At 33.2% G+C, this 17,772-nt stretch overlaps 2 protein-coding genes and 1 long non-coding RNA gene across 5 annotated transcripts; all 3 read left to right on the forward strand.

Annotated features, from left to right (window-relative positions):
* The first annotated feature begins 150 nt into the window (after nucleotides 1-150).
* LOC146943920 (transcription factor bHLH162-like) lies at nucleotides 151-17,532 on the forward strand. Of its 3 annotated transcripts, none has more exons than XM_085742257.1 (3): nucleotides 151-284; nucleotides 16,035-16,367; nucleotides 17,340-17,532. In XM_085742257.1, the coding sequence occupies exons 1-3, from the start codon at nucleotides 264-266 to the stop codon at nucleotides 17,403-17,405; spliced, it is 420 nt and encodes a 139-aa protein (XP_085598383.1). In that variant the 5' UTR covers nucleotides 151-263; the 3' UTR covers nucleotides 17,406-17,532. The 3 variants fall into 3 exon arrangements, with proteins under 3 accessions (XP_085598383.1, XP_085598382.1, XP_085598380.1); XM_085742256.1 differs by lacking the exon at nucleotides 151-284 and adding an exon at nucleotides 1,025-1,148; XM_085742254.1 differs by lacking the exon at nucleotides 151-284 and adding an exon at nucleotides 15,623-15,820.
* LOC146943921 (transcription factor bHLH162-like) lies at nucleotides 806-6,721 on the forward strand. Its single transcript, XM_085742253.1, has 3 exons — nucleotides 806-965; nucleotides 1,238-1,573; nucleotides 2,277-6,721. The coding sequence occupies exons 1-3, from the start codon at nucleotides 846-848 to the stop codon at nucleotides 2,343-2,345; spliced, it is 525 nt and encodes a 174-aa protein (XP_085598379.1). The 5' UTR covers nucleotides 806-845; the 3' UTR covers nucleotides 2,346-6,721.
* Nucleotides 9,213-10,910, forward strand: LOC146943922 (uncharacterized). The gene is made up of 2 exons (XR_015025765.1): nucleotides 9,213-10,113; nucleotides 10,881-10,910. It is a non-coding gene; the product is annotated as an uncharacterized LOC146943922 (long non-coding RNA).
* Nucleotides 17,533-17,772: the final 240 nt, after the last annotated feature.

A 17,772-nucleotide genomic window follows, 5' to 3' on the forward strand; every position in this document is an offset into this window, starting at 1 on the left:
AAATAAAAAGTCATCAATGGGTTGCAAGTGGACAATCTCAACCATTGAATATTTTTATTAATATATCAAGGGTTCAAATTCACCTTTCCCATGGTGGGAAAGGATTAACCTTTCCCATGGTAAATGGCACCTCAATTAGTAGTAACTATATTTCAGCTACACTACAAACATTTGATTATTCGAAACGTCGACGCTAAATAAGGCCCAGAAATCATCTTGGCACCAATTAAAATTCGAAACGTGTCCCTGTGGCATGGCAACAAATGCAGAAAAAGCTTAAAAAGGTATTTTGTCCTTTACTATTTTTGATTTGATCCAACCATCCTTCTGTTACTGCATGGTGTGCTACGCAGACTAGATCCAAACGTGGCCAAACATAGTGCCCTACCATTCTACTCCCTCCGTTTCAAAATGAGTGTCACTTTAGCCAAAAAAATTTGTTTCAAAATGAATGTCGCTTTACATTTCCAATACAACTTTAATTTTTTTCTTCCAACTTTACCCTCTCAAACTTTTCTCTCACACAATTTTCAATGCAACTTTAAGTTTGTCTTTTTCTAATAAAGTAAGGACAGTTTAGTAAAAGCGTTATATCCAATGATTATTTCATTCCATTTCTTAATCTGTGTGCCAAAGCCTAAAGCGACACTCATTTTGAAACGGAGGGAGTAATAATCACAAAACTTTGGTCAGTAGCATCTAATCAAATTATATATGGTACACTATCTAACTTTTCTAAAAGTAGACAAACAACGACAACCAATATTATAACTTATAAGGGAAGCATTTTTTTCCTTTTCTTTTCATGCGAATGAGTATTTCCTGTTATTGAGGTTTGAACAGTGATGGAGAATAACCCTAGTTCATCCAGAATTGACAGAAAATTTATTGAAAGGAAAAGAAGAAATCAAATGAAAGCTCTCTACAACAAGCTTAACTCATTTCTGCCTCATCAAACTTCTAAGGCTTCTCTCCTTTCTCTCTTAATTTTTTTTTTACTCCTTTCTTCTCTCTTAGATGCTTAGTTAATTATATGATTATACTAGAAAAAAAATAGAATTAGTGACGGAAGAAATAAAAACTCGTCACAAGAAATTAGGAATGTTCTCTCCTTAATGTCACTATATTTTGTAAAACGACGGATGTTGGTATTTTTTTTTTTTTTTTAATGGCAAAATTTATTAATAATCAAGTCATTGCTTAGTATTTTGTCACTAATTTAATTTATCTGATGCAGAAGACGATTTCAATTCCGGATCAGCTCCAGGAAGCAACAAACTACATAAAGAAATTACGGATCAACTTGGAGAAAATGAAGGAAAAGAAGAACTTTCTACTAGGAATTCAAAGGCCAAATGTGAATATGAATAGAAACAAGAACATGGGATTAAAGTCTCCAAAAATTAAGATACAACAAATTGGTTTAGTCTTAGAGGTTGTTCTAATAACTGGATTGGATTCTCAGTTTTTGTTCAATGAAATCCTTCGTGTTCTTCATGAAGAAGGAGTTGATATTCTCAATGCTAGTTATAAGGTCAATGAAGATTCTGTTTTCCATTCAATACACTGCCAGGTAAATCATAAATTGTTACTTCTAATTGATCTTAATTTTCTTTAATATGAAATCAAGTGCAAGAAGGTCTTTATAGCACATGACCTCGAAGTTAGGGGCCTCAAATGTGCAAAAAAAAAAAGAAAAAAAAAAACTTCTACCTACCAACAAAATTATTCACTAAATGACAACAATTTTGTTGTCAATTGTCTAGAAGTAAATGTCTATGTGCCCTTAGGTAAAACTCAAGTTTGAATGCCGACTCATATTTAATTACGATTTTGTTGTTTGTCATTTATTATATGATTATTATTATAAGGGTTTGTCTAACCTGTGCAATATTATTAGCATCAAAAGACATCTATTTACTTGACAAATGAAATAAAGGAGTTGATTTCATTTTTTAAGGGATATAGAGAAACTGATTTTTATAATGTGTTGGATAATGCTCATGAAGTTGCTATTGAATTATATATCGACCAAATATTTTCTCAAAGGGGTATAAATATAATTCGAAGAAAAATACAACTTGATGAGAATATGAAATACCCCATTAGTGTGATGTTATTGACAACATGGCTCTTTTTGATGTTATTGACAAGTTATTCATAAAATTATATGGCCACTTGGTATGAGTTGCATCAAAGGATGAATTTTTTTCAAACTATGAATATTTGAACATCAATAGGTAGTTAACTCTAGCTAATTGCATTGTTTTATTTAGGTAGGAGAATTTGGCAATGAAGCTGCAAGAATACCTGAGAGATTGAAGAAGTTTATGCAAAACTATTAGCATAATGCCTTTCAGAGTGTGTAACAATGCATGACTTTCTGATTTTACTAAGAATATATATACAAATACATATACACGATGAAAATGTTTGGACATTTATATAATTATATTGTGTGATCTATTTAGCGAGTCCTCCAATTTCTAGGGAAAAAGTTTGAAAAAAAAATTGTTTAAGTCTACAAATGTGTGCATTTTATAATATTTATGTTGGTGTTTGGATTCTGCTTTTTCCTGCTTTCAATTTTATATAGAAGTAGCAAAAATCTGAATGAAAAGGTTTTGATTGATTTTTTATATTATAATAATCAGGGATACTCGTGTATCTGCTTCTGATAATGATATCATTAAATAATATGTTGGAACAGAAAAGGAAACTTGAGGAATGAAAATTAACAATGAATCAAATCAACACTGCCACTTTTTGTTGATCGTTTAAAGTGTACAATAAGAATATTTGTGGTTTGTTTTTATGTAGCACTTTTGGTCTTTTATACTTTTTCTGTCATTCTTATAAGCATTGCATGTGCTTAAGTTTAGGGGTAGAAAACTTTGAGGGAAATAACCTAAAATGAATTATAATATGACAGTTTTATAAGCCAAATCTTACCATCCTGACTAATTTTTTCCTCTCATAATTACTTTTTTTTGTCTTTTAACATAGTTTTAAGGTTCAAGTTAGTCTCATAACTTTGAAAAGTGTATTTTTAGCTTATATTGGCCCTTTATATGTCCAAATTGTTAAACCAACTTATCATAACTATATATGCGGCTCAAACATAAAATTGACATGGCAAGGAAGCATTTTAAATGGAGGATAGATTAGTTTAGATGCATAAATTTGAAGCAAAAACAAAGATTAATTACATATTATATTTTAAATCCCATGATTTAGAGAGAAAAAAAGACTTTTGAAACTCTAGGATTTGTAGAAGAAAAAAGTTTTAGAATACGCCATTTATCTATGGTGGCTTGACTATTGACAAATCCAAAAAATTTAATATGTAAGGCCAATAACGTTTATCATAAATAGTTATACAAAAATATTTAAATTTATAACAAATAAAATTATGACACCATTATGAAAAATTGGAGATCACAAGAAGTATATTGTAATCCAAAAATTGTACAAGTTAATATCAAAGGATTATAATTGCTCTCGTAACGACTTCATATTTTAAAAGTGTCGTAAAATTTTCTCATTTTTAATTCATTTTGAATATATCAAACTCTGTATGTTACTAACAATCTACACAACTACACTTTTTATTTGTTATTGTGATTGTGGATTTACGGTGTGTGGTTAGGACGGATCCAAGACTAATGTTTTAGTGTGGCTAAAATAATAGTGTCAGAAAAATTTGCCAAATGAAATTAATGACTAGGTATTATTTCACTCAAATCAACAGTTTTGATAGTTTTAATAATGCTTACAATGGACATAATGTCGATGGTCCATGAGTGTGAGGCTTATGGTTTATCAAAGGCGTATTGTGGTGGATAGTCTTAATAATTGTGCCCTTCACAAAGTTTGTAGTATTATCATGCAATGTTACATTAATTCTCATATTTATCTGGTTAAGAAGAAAACTCTCATGTTGAATTTTTTTAGAAAGAAGCTAATATGATTGTCTGATAAAGAATGATGAAGAATAAAATAGAAGACTCTAGAATACTAGAGAATAATGTGGAAGTCTCTAGAAGACTAAAGAATAATATAGAAGTCTCTAGAATATTAGGGAATAATAAGGAAGCCACTAGACACTACTAAATAAGCACTAGGGAAGTCTTAACTTTTCTAGATCCTTCTAGGCTTATGTACTAGAGTATCCATATCTCTAGACTTTTCTTTGTTTCTAGATATTTCTAGTTTGTAATGGAGAGCCTTCCTAGAGTAGTATAAATAAGGCTTACCACCTAGTGTTTTGGCATCATCAAGCATTCAAGCATTCAAGTAATAACAACTTTCTTTGAGAACATTAGAGAGTTTTCTCTATTTTCTCTACCTTTCCTTTTGTCCCTGAGCCAGATTTGGCATCAGAGCTGGTTACGATACCTCGGAGTTGAGTTTGTGCGAAAAATCAACGGAAAGTGAGTTTTCAAGTGAGCAAGGATTTGCCTTTGGAAAACTTCACTTTGCGGCCATTTTGTTCGCGAAACTAACACCTTCATTTTGTTTGAGCGAAGAAATCAACGGAAAGTGAGTTTTCAAGTGAGAGCAAGGAGTTGCTTTCTCAAAACTTCACTTTGCGGCCATTTGTTCGCGAAGCTAACACCACCAACAAAACAACCACGCACACCACGATCTTCACCCAAAAATTAAATAAATAAATATCATCGACCACCATTGTCAAAATGCCACCTAGAAGACAAAACGAAAGATCTTTTCATGAAATTGAAATGGAAGAAATGAGGCGACAAATTCAACTGCTACAGGAGACTGTCAGCATCCAACAAGCTTTATTGGAAGCACATCAAAGAAGATTTGATGATGATGGCTCCGGTAGTGACTCTTCATTATCTAGAAGCAGTCGCTCGCACAGATGTCAACCTCGGATGAATGATATCAAGATCGACATTCCAGATTTCGAAGGAGTACTGCAACCAGACGAGTTTGTTGATTGGCTCCAGGCTATAGAACGTGTATTTGAGTACAAGGAGATACCAGAGGAGCACAAGGTAAAGATTGTTGCAGTAAAGCTAACGAAACATGCTTTAATTTGGTGGGAAAATCTTAAAAGGAGACGTAAGTGTGAAGGGAAAAGCAAGATCAAGACGTGGGACAAAATGCGTCGGAAACTAACCCGTAAGTATTTACCTCCTAATTATTATCAAAACAATTTTACTCAAAAACAATTAACCAAAAAATATTCATACAAACCACTTTCCTCCACCAAAAATCATATCAGTTATCACAAAACTCTAACCTATCAACCTATTTCCTCATTTAGACCCCAACATAAGACAATCACAAAGAGAAATACCAAGATACCTAAATGTTTCATTTGTCAAGGGTATGGACACATAGCCTTAGATAGTGTCAATCGTAAAGTAATCACCATCGTCAATGGGGAGATAAACAATATTTTTGAAGAAGAAAGGGAAGACATCCATGAATCGTTGGAAGAAGAGACGATGGGAGAACCAATATACGATGAAGAATATGTTGGTGCTAACTTATGTGAAGTGTTTGAGGAAAAGGAAAAAGAAGATCCAATATATGATGAATATGGTCCCGATGACATTCATGATGCATTGGAAAAAGAGGAGCATGATGAACTAGTATATGACGAAGAATATCTTCCTGCTAAATATGATGAATCTTTGGAGGTTAAAAAAAACTTGCAAACAACAACAGCCAAAGAAGAACTATGGCTAGGACATGATATCTTCAACACCCATTTCACGCCGCAAGACATGGCTTCTAATGACATCGTCGATAACAGAAGTTGTGAAAATGTTGCATCAAACCATATAGCAGAAAAGTTAAAGTCCCAACTGATTAATCACAAAGATCCATACAAGCTGGAATGGCTCAACAAGGATAATGAGGTAAAAGTATCTCAACACTCAGCTGTTTCATTTCCCATTAGCAAAAATTATAAAGAAAGGTTGTTGTGTGATGTTATGGATACTTGCTACATTCATCTTCGAAGGCCTTGGCAATATGATCGTCATACCTTATATGATGGTTATGCCAACATCTACACTTTTCTGAAGGATGAGATTAAAATCAAGTTGACACGTCTACCACTCAATGAATTCAATGATAGAAAAGAGGAGTTCAATCTACTTGGGCTTTCACTCGCAAAGGAACCATTCAAGGATAAAACAAAGTTATGTCTGCTTCGTCCAATTCCTAAGCCACCTTGGGAAAATGTTGGAACTTATTTTGTCCTTGGAATACTTTGGACTCATCAACAGAAGTATTCTGGAATCTTTACTCGAGGATGAACAAGGAAATCTTGACTCGAGGACGAGTCTCTTCCAACCCGGGGAGAATGATAAAGAATGATGAAGAATAAAATAGAAGACTCTAGAATACTAGAGAATAATGTGGAAGTCTCTAGAAGACTAAAGAATAATATAGAAGTCTCTAGAATATTAGGGAATAATAAGGAAGCCACTAGACACTACTAAATAAGCACTAGGGAAGTCTTAACTTTTCTAGATCCTTCTAGGCTTATGTACTAGAGTATCCATATCTCTAGACTTTTCTTTGTTTCTAGATATTTCTAGTTTGTAATGGAGAGCCTTCCTAGAGTAGTATAAATAAGGCTTACCACCTAGTGTTTTGGCATCATCAAGCATTCAAGCATTCAAGTAATAACAACTTTCTTTGAGAACATTAGAGAGTTTTCTCTATTTTCTCTACCTTTCCTTTTGTCCCTGAGCCATTGTCGATAACGTAAAATTTCCAATGCATATAAAAAACATCTCTCTAAAAATACTTTCTCTGCCTTCTCTCTAAACAATTCACCATCATTTTCTCCCATCATCCAAAAACGGCCGCGCAAGATGTAGGCCTTAGGCAGCGGTGGTGCGACGAGACTTCGTCTCCGCACCACCTTCTTCATCCCCTTTAGTCGTTCTCTATTCACTCCTGTCTGGCTGCGTTTTGTTATGAGTTTATGTTGTTCCAAATCGGTTCTCGTGGTGTTCCAGATCTGTCCTTTCCGATCTGTGTGCTATGAGACCAACCTTCACCTGCACTCCATATTGTTCCTTGTTTCGATTGTGTTTCATGTTTGGTGGTGCTCCGTTCCGATCCAGTTCCAGATCCGGTGGTGGAGATATCGGTGGTGGGAGGAGATGTCTTGGTGCTTGAGATCCGGCTCCATCTTTCCTGTTATGGATCCGTTTCCCTCTGGCAGCTCTGCTGTGTTCCGGTTCTCTTCATCTCGGTCTGAAGGTGCTTTTGGCGGCAGCTCTTGTTTTGGAGCGGGTCTCATAGGATGCTGCAGCGGTGGTGGGTTCGTGGGGGGTTTTTAGTCGTGGTTTATTTGGTGGTGTTGTAGCGAGGTGTTATGGGGGTTTTTGGTGGTGAAGGGTGTTTTCGAGGTCGGGTTCGGTGGCATTGTTGGAGTGTAGGTGGTGACAGGGTGGACTGTGGTGGTGACGGATGTGTGGTGCGAATGGGGGTGAGGTGTGGTGACGATCTGTGTGGTCCGATTCCGGTGGTGACAGGTGTGGTGGCATTTATTTCATCCACGATTAATCCTCCTTCAACGAACTCCTGGATCGTTTGTTGTCGTAAGGATCGTGGTGGTTGTAGTTGTCCGTGCCGGTGACTGAGTAGTGTCAGATTTTGCTTGATTTGGTGGCATACCTTCTCCCGAATCACTATGTGTCCGTTATTTGAGGTGGTGTTGGTGGCTTTGAGTGGTGGTTAGTGGGGCTATCTTGGTGAGGTTTTGAGGGGTGATCGTGGTTTTCTAAACTCATTTTTGGTGTCGGAACAGTTTGTGGACGGGAGCTACCTAAGGGGTGTCAGGTGTTGTTTAGATGCGGAGGCGGGTATTTGTTGGGGTGTTTTCCTTTGGAAGCCTCTGTTACACGGGTCCATATTCATCGTCACTTGCTTTGTTGGTGTTTTTTTGGGGTGTTAAGGTGTTTAAGGTGTTTGGAGGGTGTGTGCCCTGTTGCGATGAGCCTTTTCCTTTTGTTTTGTTTGTTGTTTGCACCTTCGCATATCATGTCTTTTGTCTCACATATTGTGTGTTGGGTTTCGGTGGGCCGGTTACTTTTGCTTCGAGATCGGGAGTTGGTGTCTAGCTGCAATATTGTTTTGACTTGATATGGTGTTTCTCTGGTGTACCGGGGGCAAGGGGTGTCCTACTGATTTGATACTAAAGTTTGGTGGGCCAATCACTTTTGATTCGAGATCGAGAGTCAGTTCTTTGGTCAAGTTGGTTTTTGGGCTTTGGTTTTGTGATCTTTCGGTGGATCGGAGGTCGTGAGGTTGTGGCAGCTGCAGGATCCTTCGGTTTGGAGCTTTTAGTATGTGGCTCAGCTTGGGTGTTGAAGTATGAGAGTTTTATTTTGAGGGGTGTTCTTTGGTGGTGAGTAGTGACGATGGCCGGTTGTGGATACCATGTTTATAGTGAGTCTTTTTTAGGTGGTGATGCATTTTGGTGGGTTTATCTTCAGGGGTGTTTTTAGGTGGTTATGGTGTACCGTCTATATGCGGCACCGTTTGTATCTTGTTTCGTCCATACCTCACGTCTTGCGGGGATGACGTTTTAATTATATTTGCCGATTCAAAAAAAAATATGATTGTCGATATTCTAGCTAAAGTGGTTGTAAGTCATGCTAGCTCTCAAAACCATTTATGGTTGCCCACAAAATAAGAAATTAAAAATTTTCACCCCAAATTAATTTGGATGTGTATATACTTGAACAAAATACAACATTTACAAATTATGGAAGTATACTTTCAAAACCACGTGCGATATTTTAGAAATGTGAAGATGAATTTTTCACAATTCAATTAAATGCATACACATGAAAAGTTGTGGATTTTGTACCATTTGAAATTTCACTTTAAGATAAATTAAGTTGTACGTACCCCCATTCTAAAAAACGTCCCTTAAAGGAAGGCAGTCTTTGTCATTTTTGTATGTTTTTTATTTACAAATAAAAATGAAGAAGCATATATGATAGCATTTCAGAAGCAAATAATAAGATTCAAATATAAAAAATCGTTTAAATATACTCAAAAGTACTTTTGGGTATATGATTTGTAACGGTCAAATATATATCATATTATAATTTAAACCCGTCAAATACATGATTTTTGTATGGTCCACATTGCATTGATAATTTATATGGTTTATGATGCACAAAACCTTCTATAGTCGGCGTGTTTGATTCATTTGTAAACCGCACCATAAAAACCATGAACACTTATCCAATATATAGAAACGCGAAGCCAACCGCATGTTACAACAAAGAGGAAATACCTAGTCTGTTTAAGATCCACATTGACGTCACACTCTCTGGCTTGAAGGATCGGCTGGACCATCTTAACAGTCATCTCAACTCTCAACCACATATAAAAGAAGGGTGAACAGTGTTGAATATCGCAATTTGTCGATCGACTTTGATGGAAGTGTTTGGTTCACCAAGATGAAGCTTTAAAGTGATGTGAGAACCATGTTCTCTAGTTAGAATAGTTCAAAGGGACTGATTGAGTTAGACGCTTCCTTGGTTAGATCTTTTCAAGATATACATGAAAGTTTCAAGATATCAAACCCTCCAAAACACAAGTTTTAACATAGTTTTGGTATGTTTCAAATTATATAATAATCTGAGTCAATATTTGGTATGAGTTCAAATTATATAATCTGAAATAGTTTGTAATATGGATTGTGGTGTTACAAGTAAGGTTTGGACGGTTTATGACGTGTTTAATGCATTTTTGACATGTTTGGTTCGATTTACACGTTTTCTTTGACCATAAGGAATGGCATATATACACTCTCAGGGTGTCATTCATAGAGACCTTAAACCAGAGAATGTCCTCATTGATGAAGACTTTTGCCTTAAACTTGCTGATTTCGGCATTGCTTGCGAGGAGGCAGTATGTGACTCATTGGCAGATGATCCTGGCACCGACCGTTGGATGGCACCTGAAATGATCAAACGGAAATCATATGGGAGAAAGGTTGACGTGTACAGTTTTGGGCTTATCTTATGGGAAATGTTGACCGGAACAATTCCCTACGAGGATATGAATACAATCCAGGCTACTTTTGCTGTTGTGAATAAGGTATGTTCCTTTGTGTGTTCAAATCATCTAGGATTGTAATGTGAATGTCACTCTCTTTAACATACTATATAACTTCATTATAGTACTCTTTGTGTAGGTCCTGTATTTTCCTGGCTTTTAATGAATTGTTCATTGTGCATTATAGCCCTTTTTTTCACTCCAAAATTTGCTTCTCTTCCACGGTTTATTTTCTTTTGAAACTCAAGGTTGTTTCGTATCTTTTATGAATGGCCAACATGGAAAAGATACAATTAATGATTCTCTTAGATTGTAATTAGACCATGCATACTGCATCAATGATTCTCTTGGATTTTCATTCTATATGGGTGCTCCTAAATTAATGTCGTACATGTCCTGGTTAAGCGCGTACTTAACTAGGTACCCGATTTAAATTAATGTCGTACAGAAAAATATGATGGTCATTCATGGAAGGGAAGTTGAGAATTAATGTTTCCGGGTTTCTCTCTTTTTGAAGAAGATTCAAGGGGTTTGTATTCTAATCTCTATTTCTCACCGGTGTGGTGTTAGTACTAAAATAAGTTTGAAAAGGACTAGAAAAAAAATTTATCTATGTATCAAAATGCATTGTAAATAATACATTTTATTTAAAATATAAATTATTCCACAATTTTTAATAGAGTTCACGTTGCCTTGTATTGGAAGATACTGTTGTTCATCACTTTTTAATCAATTTTGTTTATGTTTATTGTTTGGCCAGAAATTAATTTTGTTTATTCTGTTGATGTATGTCCACCGGATCTGTGCAGTTCAGATTGTGTTCATGTGTTTTCCAGAAATTTAATGTTTTGCGTCGGTTGAAGGCGACGATTAGATCATCGATGCTAAGTAAAGCCCGGAAATCATCTTTGCAGATCATTAGATTGATCCAACAGATGGAATTGGAGGAAAGTGTGGCACTAATTAAAATTCGAAACGTGTCCCTGTGCCATGGCAGCAAATGCAGAAAAAGTTCCCTAGAAAAAAAAAATTGCAGAAAAAGCTTTAAAGTTGTTTTGTCCTTTACATTTGGATGTTTTTGTCTTTAGCAACTAAAGCAGAAGAAATGTTGTACTTTTTGTATTGTCACAAGTTACCTTAATTAAAAAACAAATTTATGTACCAAAAAAAATAAAAAAAATAAATTTATATAGATGAAAGTACATAGTTGAAATTAAATTATGGGTTAGGACACTTGTTATAAGGACATTTGTTAAGGAAATCAAAATCAGTAAGTTTGTATTGAATTTAACAATTTTTTAATTTTTAAAAAGTTAAATCTACCATTTTCATCATTTCTCAATAAATTATATCTATTTTTGTCCTCTTAACCGATACCCTACGGTCACTCTTCGTCATAAAAAATTATTTATTTCTATTTTTTGTCTTTACGTTTGATTCCAATTTTTTTATTAATAAATTTTTTTAATGATTATACAAGTACTCCATCCGTTTCAAAATACATGTCGTATTTTTGAAAATCTGCACTATTCACATGACTTACTTTGACAATACTTTTTAACTTACATGTAAATACAAATGTTATCATGTAAGATGTTCGTTTATTTCGATAAATAGTTACAAAATATTAAATTTTTATAATTTTTTACTTTATATAACTAAAGATATTAACGGTCAAAGTTGTGTATTGACATGTGTGAAGTGATTGACTGCAAACATGTATTTTGAAACGGATGGAGTATTATGTAGATGTGTCAAAAAAGTATAGGTATTAAAAATCAAAATTTTAATTTTCATAATTTTATTTTTTTATAAAGATTTAATTAAAATAATAATTTTTTAACGCATTATAAATACATACCCTCATTTCTCAATCTCTCACACCATTTCATATTTCCTTTTCACATTTTATCTTCTCTCCGGTTATTCTTTTCTCATTTTCACCATGCCTATGCCATATGAATACTTTCCAATGTTAAATTTCAGCATATAACTAAACCGTTCGATCGCTTGTGGATTTCACAAGTTGATACGTTGTCACAATTAATAGGGTTTTTAACAGTTATTTCACTGTAGATAATGATCATACTCGAAGTGTAAAACAAATTGTACATGTAACACCATACTACTCGCTGGCGGATGACACTAACGACTATAAGATAAACTATGACTATATATAAGACTCTTGAAAAAGACATTAATGTGGAGGACATGCTTCAATTCAGAACAAACGAAGGGGATCCGTTGTACGTTGGTTATAAGTGAGAGGGACAATTAGTAGATTATGTTCTCTTATATTGTATTAGGCTGCGTTATCTTATGTTTTATGAATTTTAGTTTTTGTTTTTTTACTTTCATGTTGTATTAAATAATTGTTGTATTATCAAATATTGAAGTTGTTTTTATTTCTCGTCTGTTTACTGAAGATATGAAGATGATGATGTTGTTTATACATTTTCTGTGTTTGAATTTTTTAATAAAAAAATATTTAAAAAAATAAAAAATTATCCTACATGGCATGCCCATTGCCCACTTAGCTTGTTTTTAATGATAAATGGAAAAAAGGATTTAAGTGTACATATTTAAAAAGATAACGGATTTTAATGGACGAAAAAAATATAGTTAATGTATTTATTTGTTGGAAATTAATTAAAAAAATGACATTTGGAGTATTTTGCCTTTAATTTAGTAGGTAATTAAAATATTTGTTGTGTCATTACTAATATCATAATATTAATAAAATACAAAACATATAAAATAAAATAAAAAAATAATGATTGGATTAATTATAACTGAACGGTAGTTTGTCTAAGATTCTTTCCGTTTGGGTAACATTTGTGAGTTTGAGTTTTCAGTGAACAGTTTGGTTAACCGTTCAACATTCATCTGAATTCAATTAGATAAATTCAATTAAGCAGATAATTATTTAAAATTGTATACATAAACATCTGAAATTGTATATATAAGCAGACAATTTTCTGATAATCCATTAAGCAGTTGCCAACACCTAAAATTGTATATATAAATATACATAAATTCAATTAGATACATTCATTTAAATTGAGAATTCAATTTATGCTTCATGACAAATATATGTAATTGCCGTTAATTGAATTAATCTTCTTATTTTTATTTTAAACAGACAATTAATGCTTTTTAATTACTTCATAGAGTCAAAGTTGCTATACAAATGCAAAGAATAAATTACTGCTCCAAATGATCTAACCAAAATTTGACTATAAAATTTTGGTTATACAAATAAATTAAGGTTCATTGAACATACTGCATAAAATTTCAGTATTACCCTAACAGTAACAAATATTTACTATATAAATTGCTGCCGCGCCAATATTTTAACAAAAAAATTTTGGTAGAAATTTTACTATACAAACACAAATACTAAATTAATGCTATCAGACAGTATTACAACAACAATTTATTCACATAATTCATACCAGGTTTTGGTAACTTGGTCAAATACTCAAAGATTCAATCAAATTTTTACATTACAGAACACTATTATTAACACTAAGAATCCATTAACTTGTTTTAATGCAACTACTTAATGATATTAGCATCCGAAAAACAAGTTCCAGAAAATAAAAATGATAACAAAGTATTAAAATGAGAATGATAATCCATAAGTTTGTGAATTCCACTAAACATGGTCATCCACCAATCATTTGTATTCTTCTCAAAGTAACCACGCAACTTAAACAGAAAATCACATTTCCTTGAGCTCGTGTCTTCAAGATTCGGTTTCTTCCTATCTTCGATGGTTTGTATACTATACACCATTCCTTTCACATTGCAACGTCACCATTGAATTTTTTATACTAGATTTATCTATAGATATAGTAAATTCCGCCCTTGCCGCTTGTCGACAAACCCAACCAAGCAAATCATCTCACTCTCGCCATCTTTCATTTGTTAAAAAAAATGAGTCGGTGTTTACTTCATGACCGCGAAGCTTGGCAACAACACCGGTAGGTTTAGGTTTTTCTTGAATGTGAACTTGAAAGAGAACTTTTACTTTAACCTTCACATTAATGATTGGTTTGACATCAACGGAAGCTTCGACGAAAGCTTCAATTATGGCCGGTTTTGGCTCAACATCATCATCCACCACATTTTCAACCATCACTATGTCTTTTGAATAAAAAATATAACAAGGAAAAAAAATATAAATAGCTTGTGCAACAAGCTAAGAAAGAAAACAAAATGACGCAAAAATAAGTCACGTTGAGCTAATACCTACGTGAGTTAACTCACGCTGACCTCCAGCGTGCCTTAACTCACGCTACAACCTTCTTCCTAGATTGACGAACCAACCACAAAAATCAGCAAAATCAAAAGAGTTTAGATGATACATTACCTGATTTTTTACGTTCGATGAGCGTAAAAAATTGCTTCCTGACAATCTGCAATGATTTCAAGTGAAGATTCTGCTCCAAATTTTCGTACTTTTTGAGTGTTTGGAGGTGAAGAGGGAAAGAAAATGGGTGTTCAAATGTGAAACTATTGAGTTTTGTCCAAAAATAGTACTGCATACCAACGTGAGTTAACTCACGTTGCTTTTAGCGTGACGTAAGTCATGTAGGGGTAATTTAGTCTGTTCGTTTGAGAATGAGTATTTTTGTTTGGGAGAAGAACAATTTTCATAGACATAAATGCCACCGTTCTAAATAGGGGCTCCTACGGTGCAGTCAGATAATTGATTTTTTTGGAAAATTTATTTTGTTTAGCCAATAGTATAACTGTCGATGTCGTGTCAACTAGTGTTCTGTTGGTGGACCACTTTAAAACTAAACTTTACCTTATTACAAATCAGTTCTCATACAAAATATTAATGGGGATTTCAATCTTAGTGTACAAATGGAAATCTATGTTTAATTTTGATTTAATCAGGAACACAATTACAATAAGTAAAGATATAATGACATACCTTATAAACAAATGTACAATACATCATGTAATCTAACGTCACATGAATTAAATACACAAATATTCAATGATTGACCATTTAACTTTTAAAAAAATCATTCTTACGACTTCACCGGAAAATTTTCCTTCTAAAAATTAACCATTGGAAATAGTATGACATGACCCTGACTAGGCCAGTTCTTTGTTGGTCTGACACACTGTGATTGAATCCCCCGAGCAATGCTTAATTAACACGTTGCAACAAAAGAAAAACCAATGGATTAAAAAAGATACTATAAATATCACAACTTTGATCCAACGGAAAATACTTCAGTGACTTAGCTTAGGTGCCATTGGTGTCATTGGAGAAATCCTGGCCGTTGATGTGTGTGGTAATGTGTGTGTGATGTGTGTGTGTGGTGGAGATGTAATGGTATGATAACATTGGTACCATTAATGGCACCAAAGTGGTTCCCTGATCCAACCATCCTTCTGTTGCTGCATGGTGTGCTACGCACAAATGTGGCCAAACATAGTGGCCCTACCATTCTAATAATCACAAAACATTGGTCAGTAGCATCTAATCAAATTATATATGGTACACTATCTAACTTTTCTAAAAGTAGAAAAATAACGACGACCAATATTATAACTTATAAGCGAAGCATTTTTTTGAGTATCTCCTGTTATTGAGGTTGGAACAGTGATGGAGAATAACCCTAGTTCATCAAGAGTTGACAGGAAATCCATTGAAAGCAAAAGAAGAAATCAAATGAAAGCTCTCCGCCACAAGCTCAACTCATTTCTGCCTCATCAAACTTCTAAGGTCTCTCTTAATTTCCTTTACTCTCTTCTTCTCTTAGATGCTTAGTCAATTATATGAATTATACTAGAAAAAAATAGAATTAGTGACGGAAAAAATAAAATTCGTTACAAGTAATTAGAAATGTTCTCTTCTTAAATTTTATGTCACTATGTTTTAAAACGACGGATGTTAGTATTGTTAGTATTTGGTCACTAATTTAATTTATCTGATGCAGGCGATTTCAGCGGCAGATCAGCTCGAGGAAGCAACAAACTACATAAAGAAATTACAGATCAACTTGGAGAAAATGAAGGAAAAGAAGAACTTTCTACTAGGAATTCAAAGGCCAAATGTGAATATGAATAGAAACAAGAACATGGGATTAAAGACTCCAAAAATTAAGATACAACAAATTGGTTTAGTCTTAGAGGTTGTTCTAATAACTGGATTGGATTCTCAGTTTTTGTTCAATGAAATCCTTCGTGTTCTTCATGAAGAAGGAGTTGATATTGTCAATGCAAGTTATAAGGTCAATGAAGATTCAGTTTTCCATTCAATACACTGCCAGGTAAATCATAAATTGTTACTTAATTTCCTTTAATATGAACGGATCATGTTAACTTGTGCCTTAAGAACACAAGTTAAGGAATTTAAAAAAAGAAATAAAAAATAAATTTTATATTGAAAATATAAGTTCTTACACTTTTACATTATTGAATACACAATTTTCAAGAAAAAACTTCTATTTTTAGCTTATTAACTTGTGTCTTAATTAAGGATACAAGTTAGCATTTCCCAATATGAAATCAAGTGCAAGAAGGCCTTTAGCACATGACCTCGAAGTTATAGGGGACCTCAAATTTTCCAAAAAAAAAAACTTCTAATTACCGACAAAATCATTCACTAAATGTCATTTGTCCATACGTAAAAGTATGTAAGACAACAATTTTTATGTCAATTATGCTTTGTTTCTAGGTAAATGTCTATGTGCCCTTAGGTGAAACTAAAGCTTGAACCCTGATTCATGTATTTAAGTATGATTTAGTTATTTTTTTCTTTGAGGAAAACAATTTAGTTGTCATTATAAGTGGTGTTGAAATTTTTTTATATTTTCTTTTTAGATGAAAATCATCAAATGTGAATCAATTTATTTTATGATTTTTATAATATTTGTGGAATATTATTATTATTATTATCATTGTATTTTTTTTGAAACAATTATTAGCATCATAAGACGTCTATTTATTTAATAAACAAAATAAAGGAGTTTATTTATTTTTTTTAAAATTGTTATTGAATTGTATATCTACCGAATATTTTCTCAAAGGGGTAGAATATGAATACCCCGTTAGTTTGATGTTATTGACTACAATATGGTTCTTGTTTATGTTATTGATGTTATTTAACTACAAGTTATTGATAAAAATATGATTATTTGGTATGACTTGCGTCAAACGATGAAATTTTTTCAAACTGATATTTGAATACGGCCTCCTATCTATAAATAGTTAACTTTAGCTAATTGCATTGTTCTATTTAGGTAGGAGAATTTGGTAATGAAGCTGCAAGGATATCTGAGAGATTGAAGTTTATGCAAGATTGTTAGCCTAATGCCTTTCAAAGTGGGTAACAATGCACGATCTGAATTATATGTTATTCTTGCAAAACTTGTTTGTTTTAAATTATACGTCAATTTACATATCAAAGAATAATTCATGCTTACTTTTCTATTATGTTTCTTACTATTTATTACTTTATCTTTTTTCAGTTCTTTTAATTTATGTTTTTCATACCATTAATGAAGGATATTCTTGTAAAACAATTCGCAATTACTTTTTTCTATACAACATTAACTATATTTCTTAATCTATGTAAAATTTCTAGAATGACATATAATATAAAACAGAAGAGTATATACAAATACATATACGCGATGAAAATGTTTGGACATCTATATTGTGTGTGTGGTCTAG

The sequence above is a fragment of the Medicago sativa genome, chromosome 2 (genome assembly GCF_051527215.1).
Source record: "Medicago sativa cultivar Bolivia chromosome 2, Bolivia_mono, whole genome shotgun sequence".
Taxonomy (NCBI): domain Eukaryota; kingdom Viridiplantae; phylum Streptophyta; class Magnoliopsida; order Fabales; family Fabaceae; genus Medicago; species Medicago sativa.

Bases quoted from the DNA above. Each gene is read 5' to 3' on its own strand.
- LOC146943920 (XM_085742254.1), top strand. From the start codon at position 15,701: ATGGAGAATAACCCTAGTTCATCAAGAGTTGACAGGAAATCCATTGAA. The intron at 15,821-16,034 runs GTCTCTCTTAAT...TATCTGATGCAG, and splicing joins TGCCTCATCAAACTTCTAAG to GCGATTTCAGCGGCAGATCA. The intron at 16,368-17,339 runs GTAAATCATAAA...TGTTCTATTTAG, and splicing joins TCCATTCAATACACTGCCAG to GTAGGAGAATTTGGTAATGA.
- LOC146943921 (XM_085742253.1), top strand. From the start codon at position 846: ATGGAGAATAACCCTAGTTCATCCAGAATTGACAGAAAATTTATTGAA. The intron at 966-1,237 runs GCTTCTCTCCTT...TATCTGATGCAG, and splicing joins TGCCTCATCAAACTTCTAAG to AAGACGATTTCAATTCCGGA. The intron at 1,574-2,276 runs GTAAATCATAAA...TGTTTTATTTAG, and splicing joins TCCATTCAATACACTGCCAG to GTAGGAGAATTTGGCAATGA.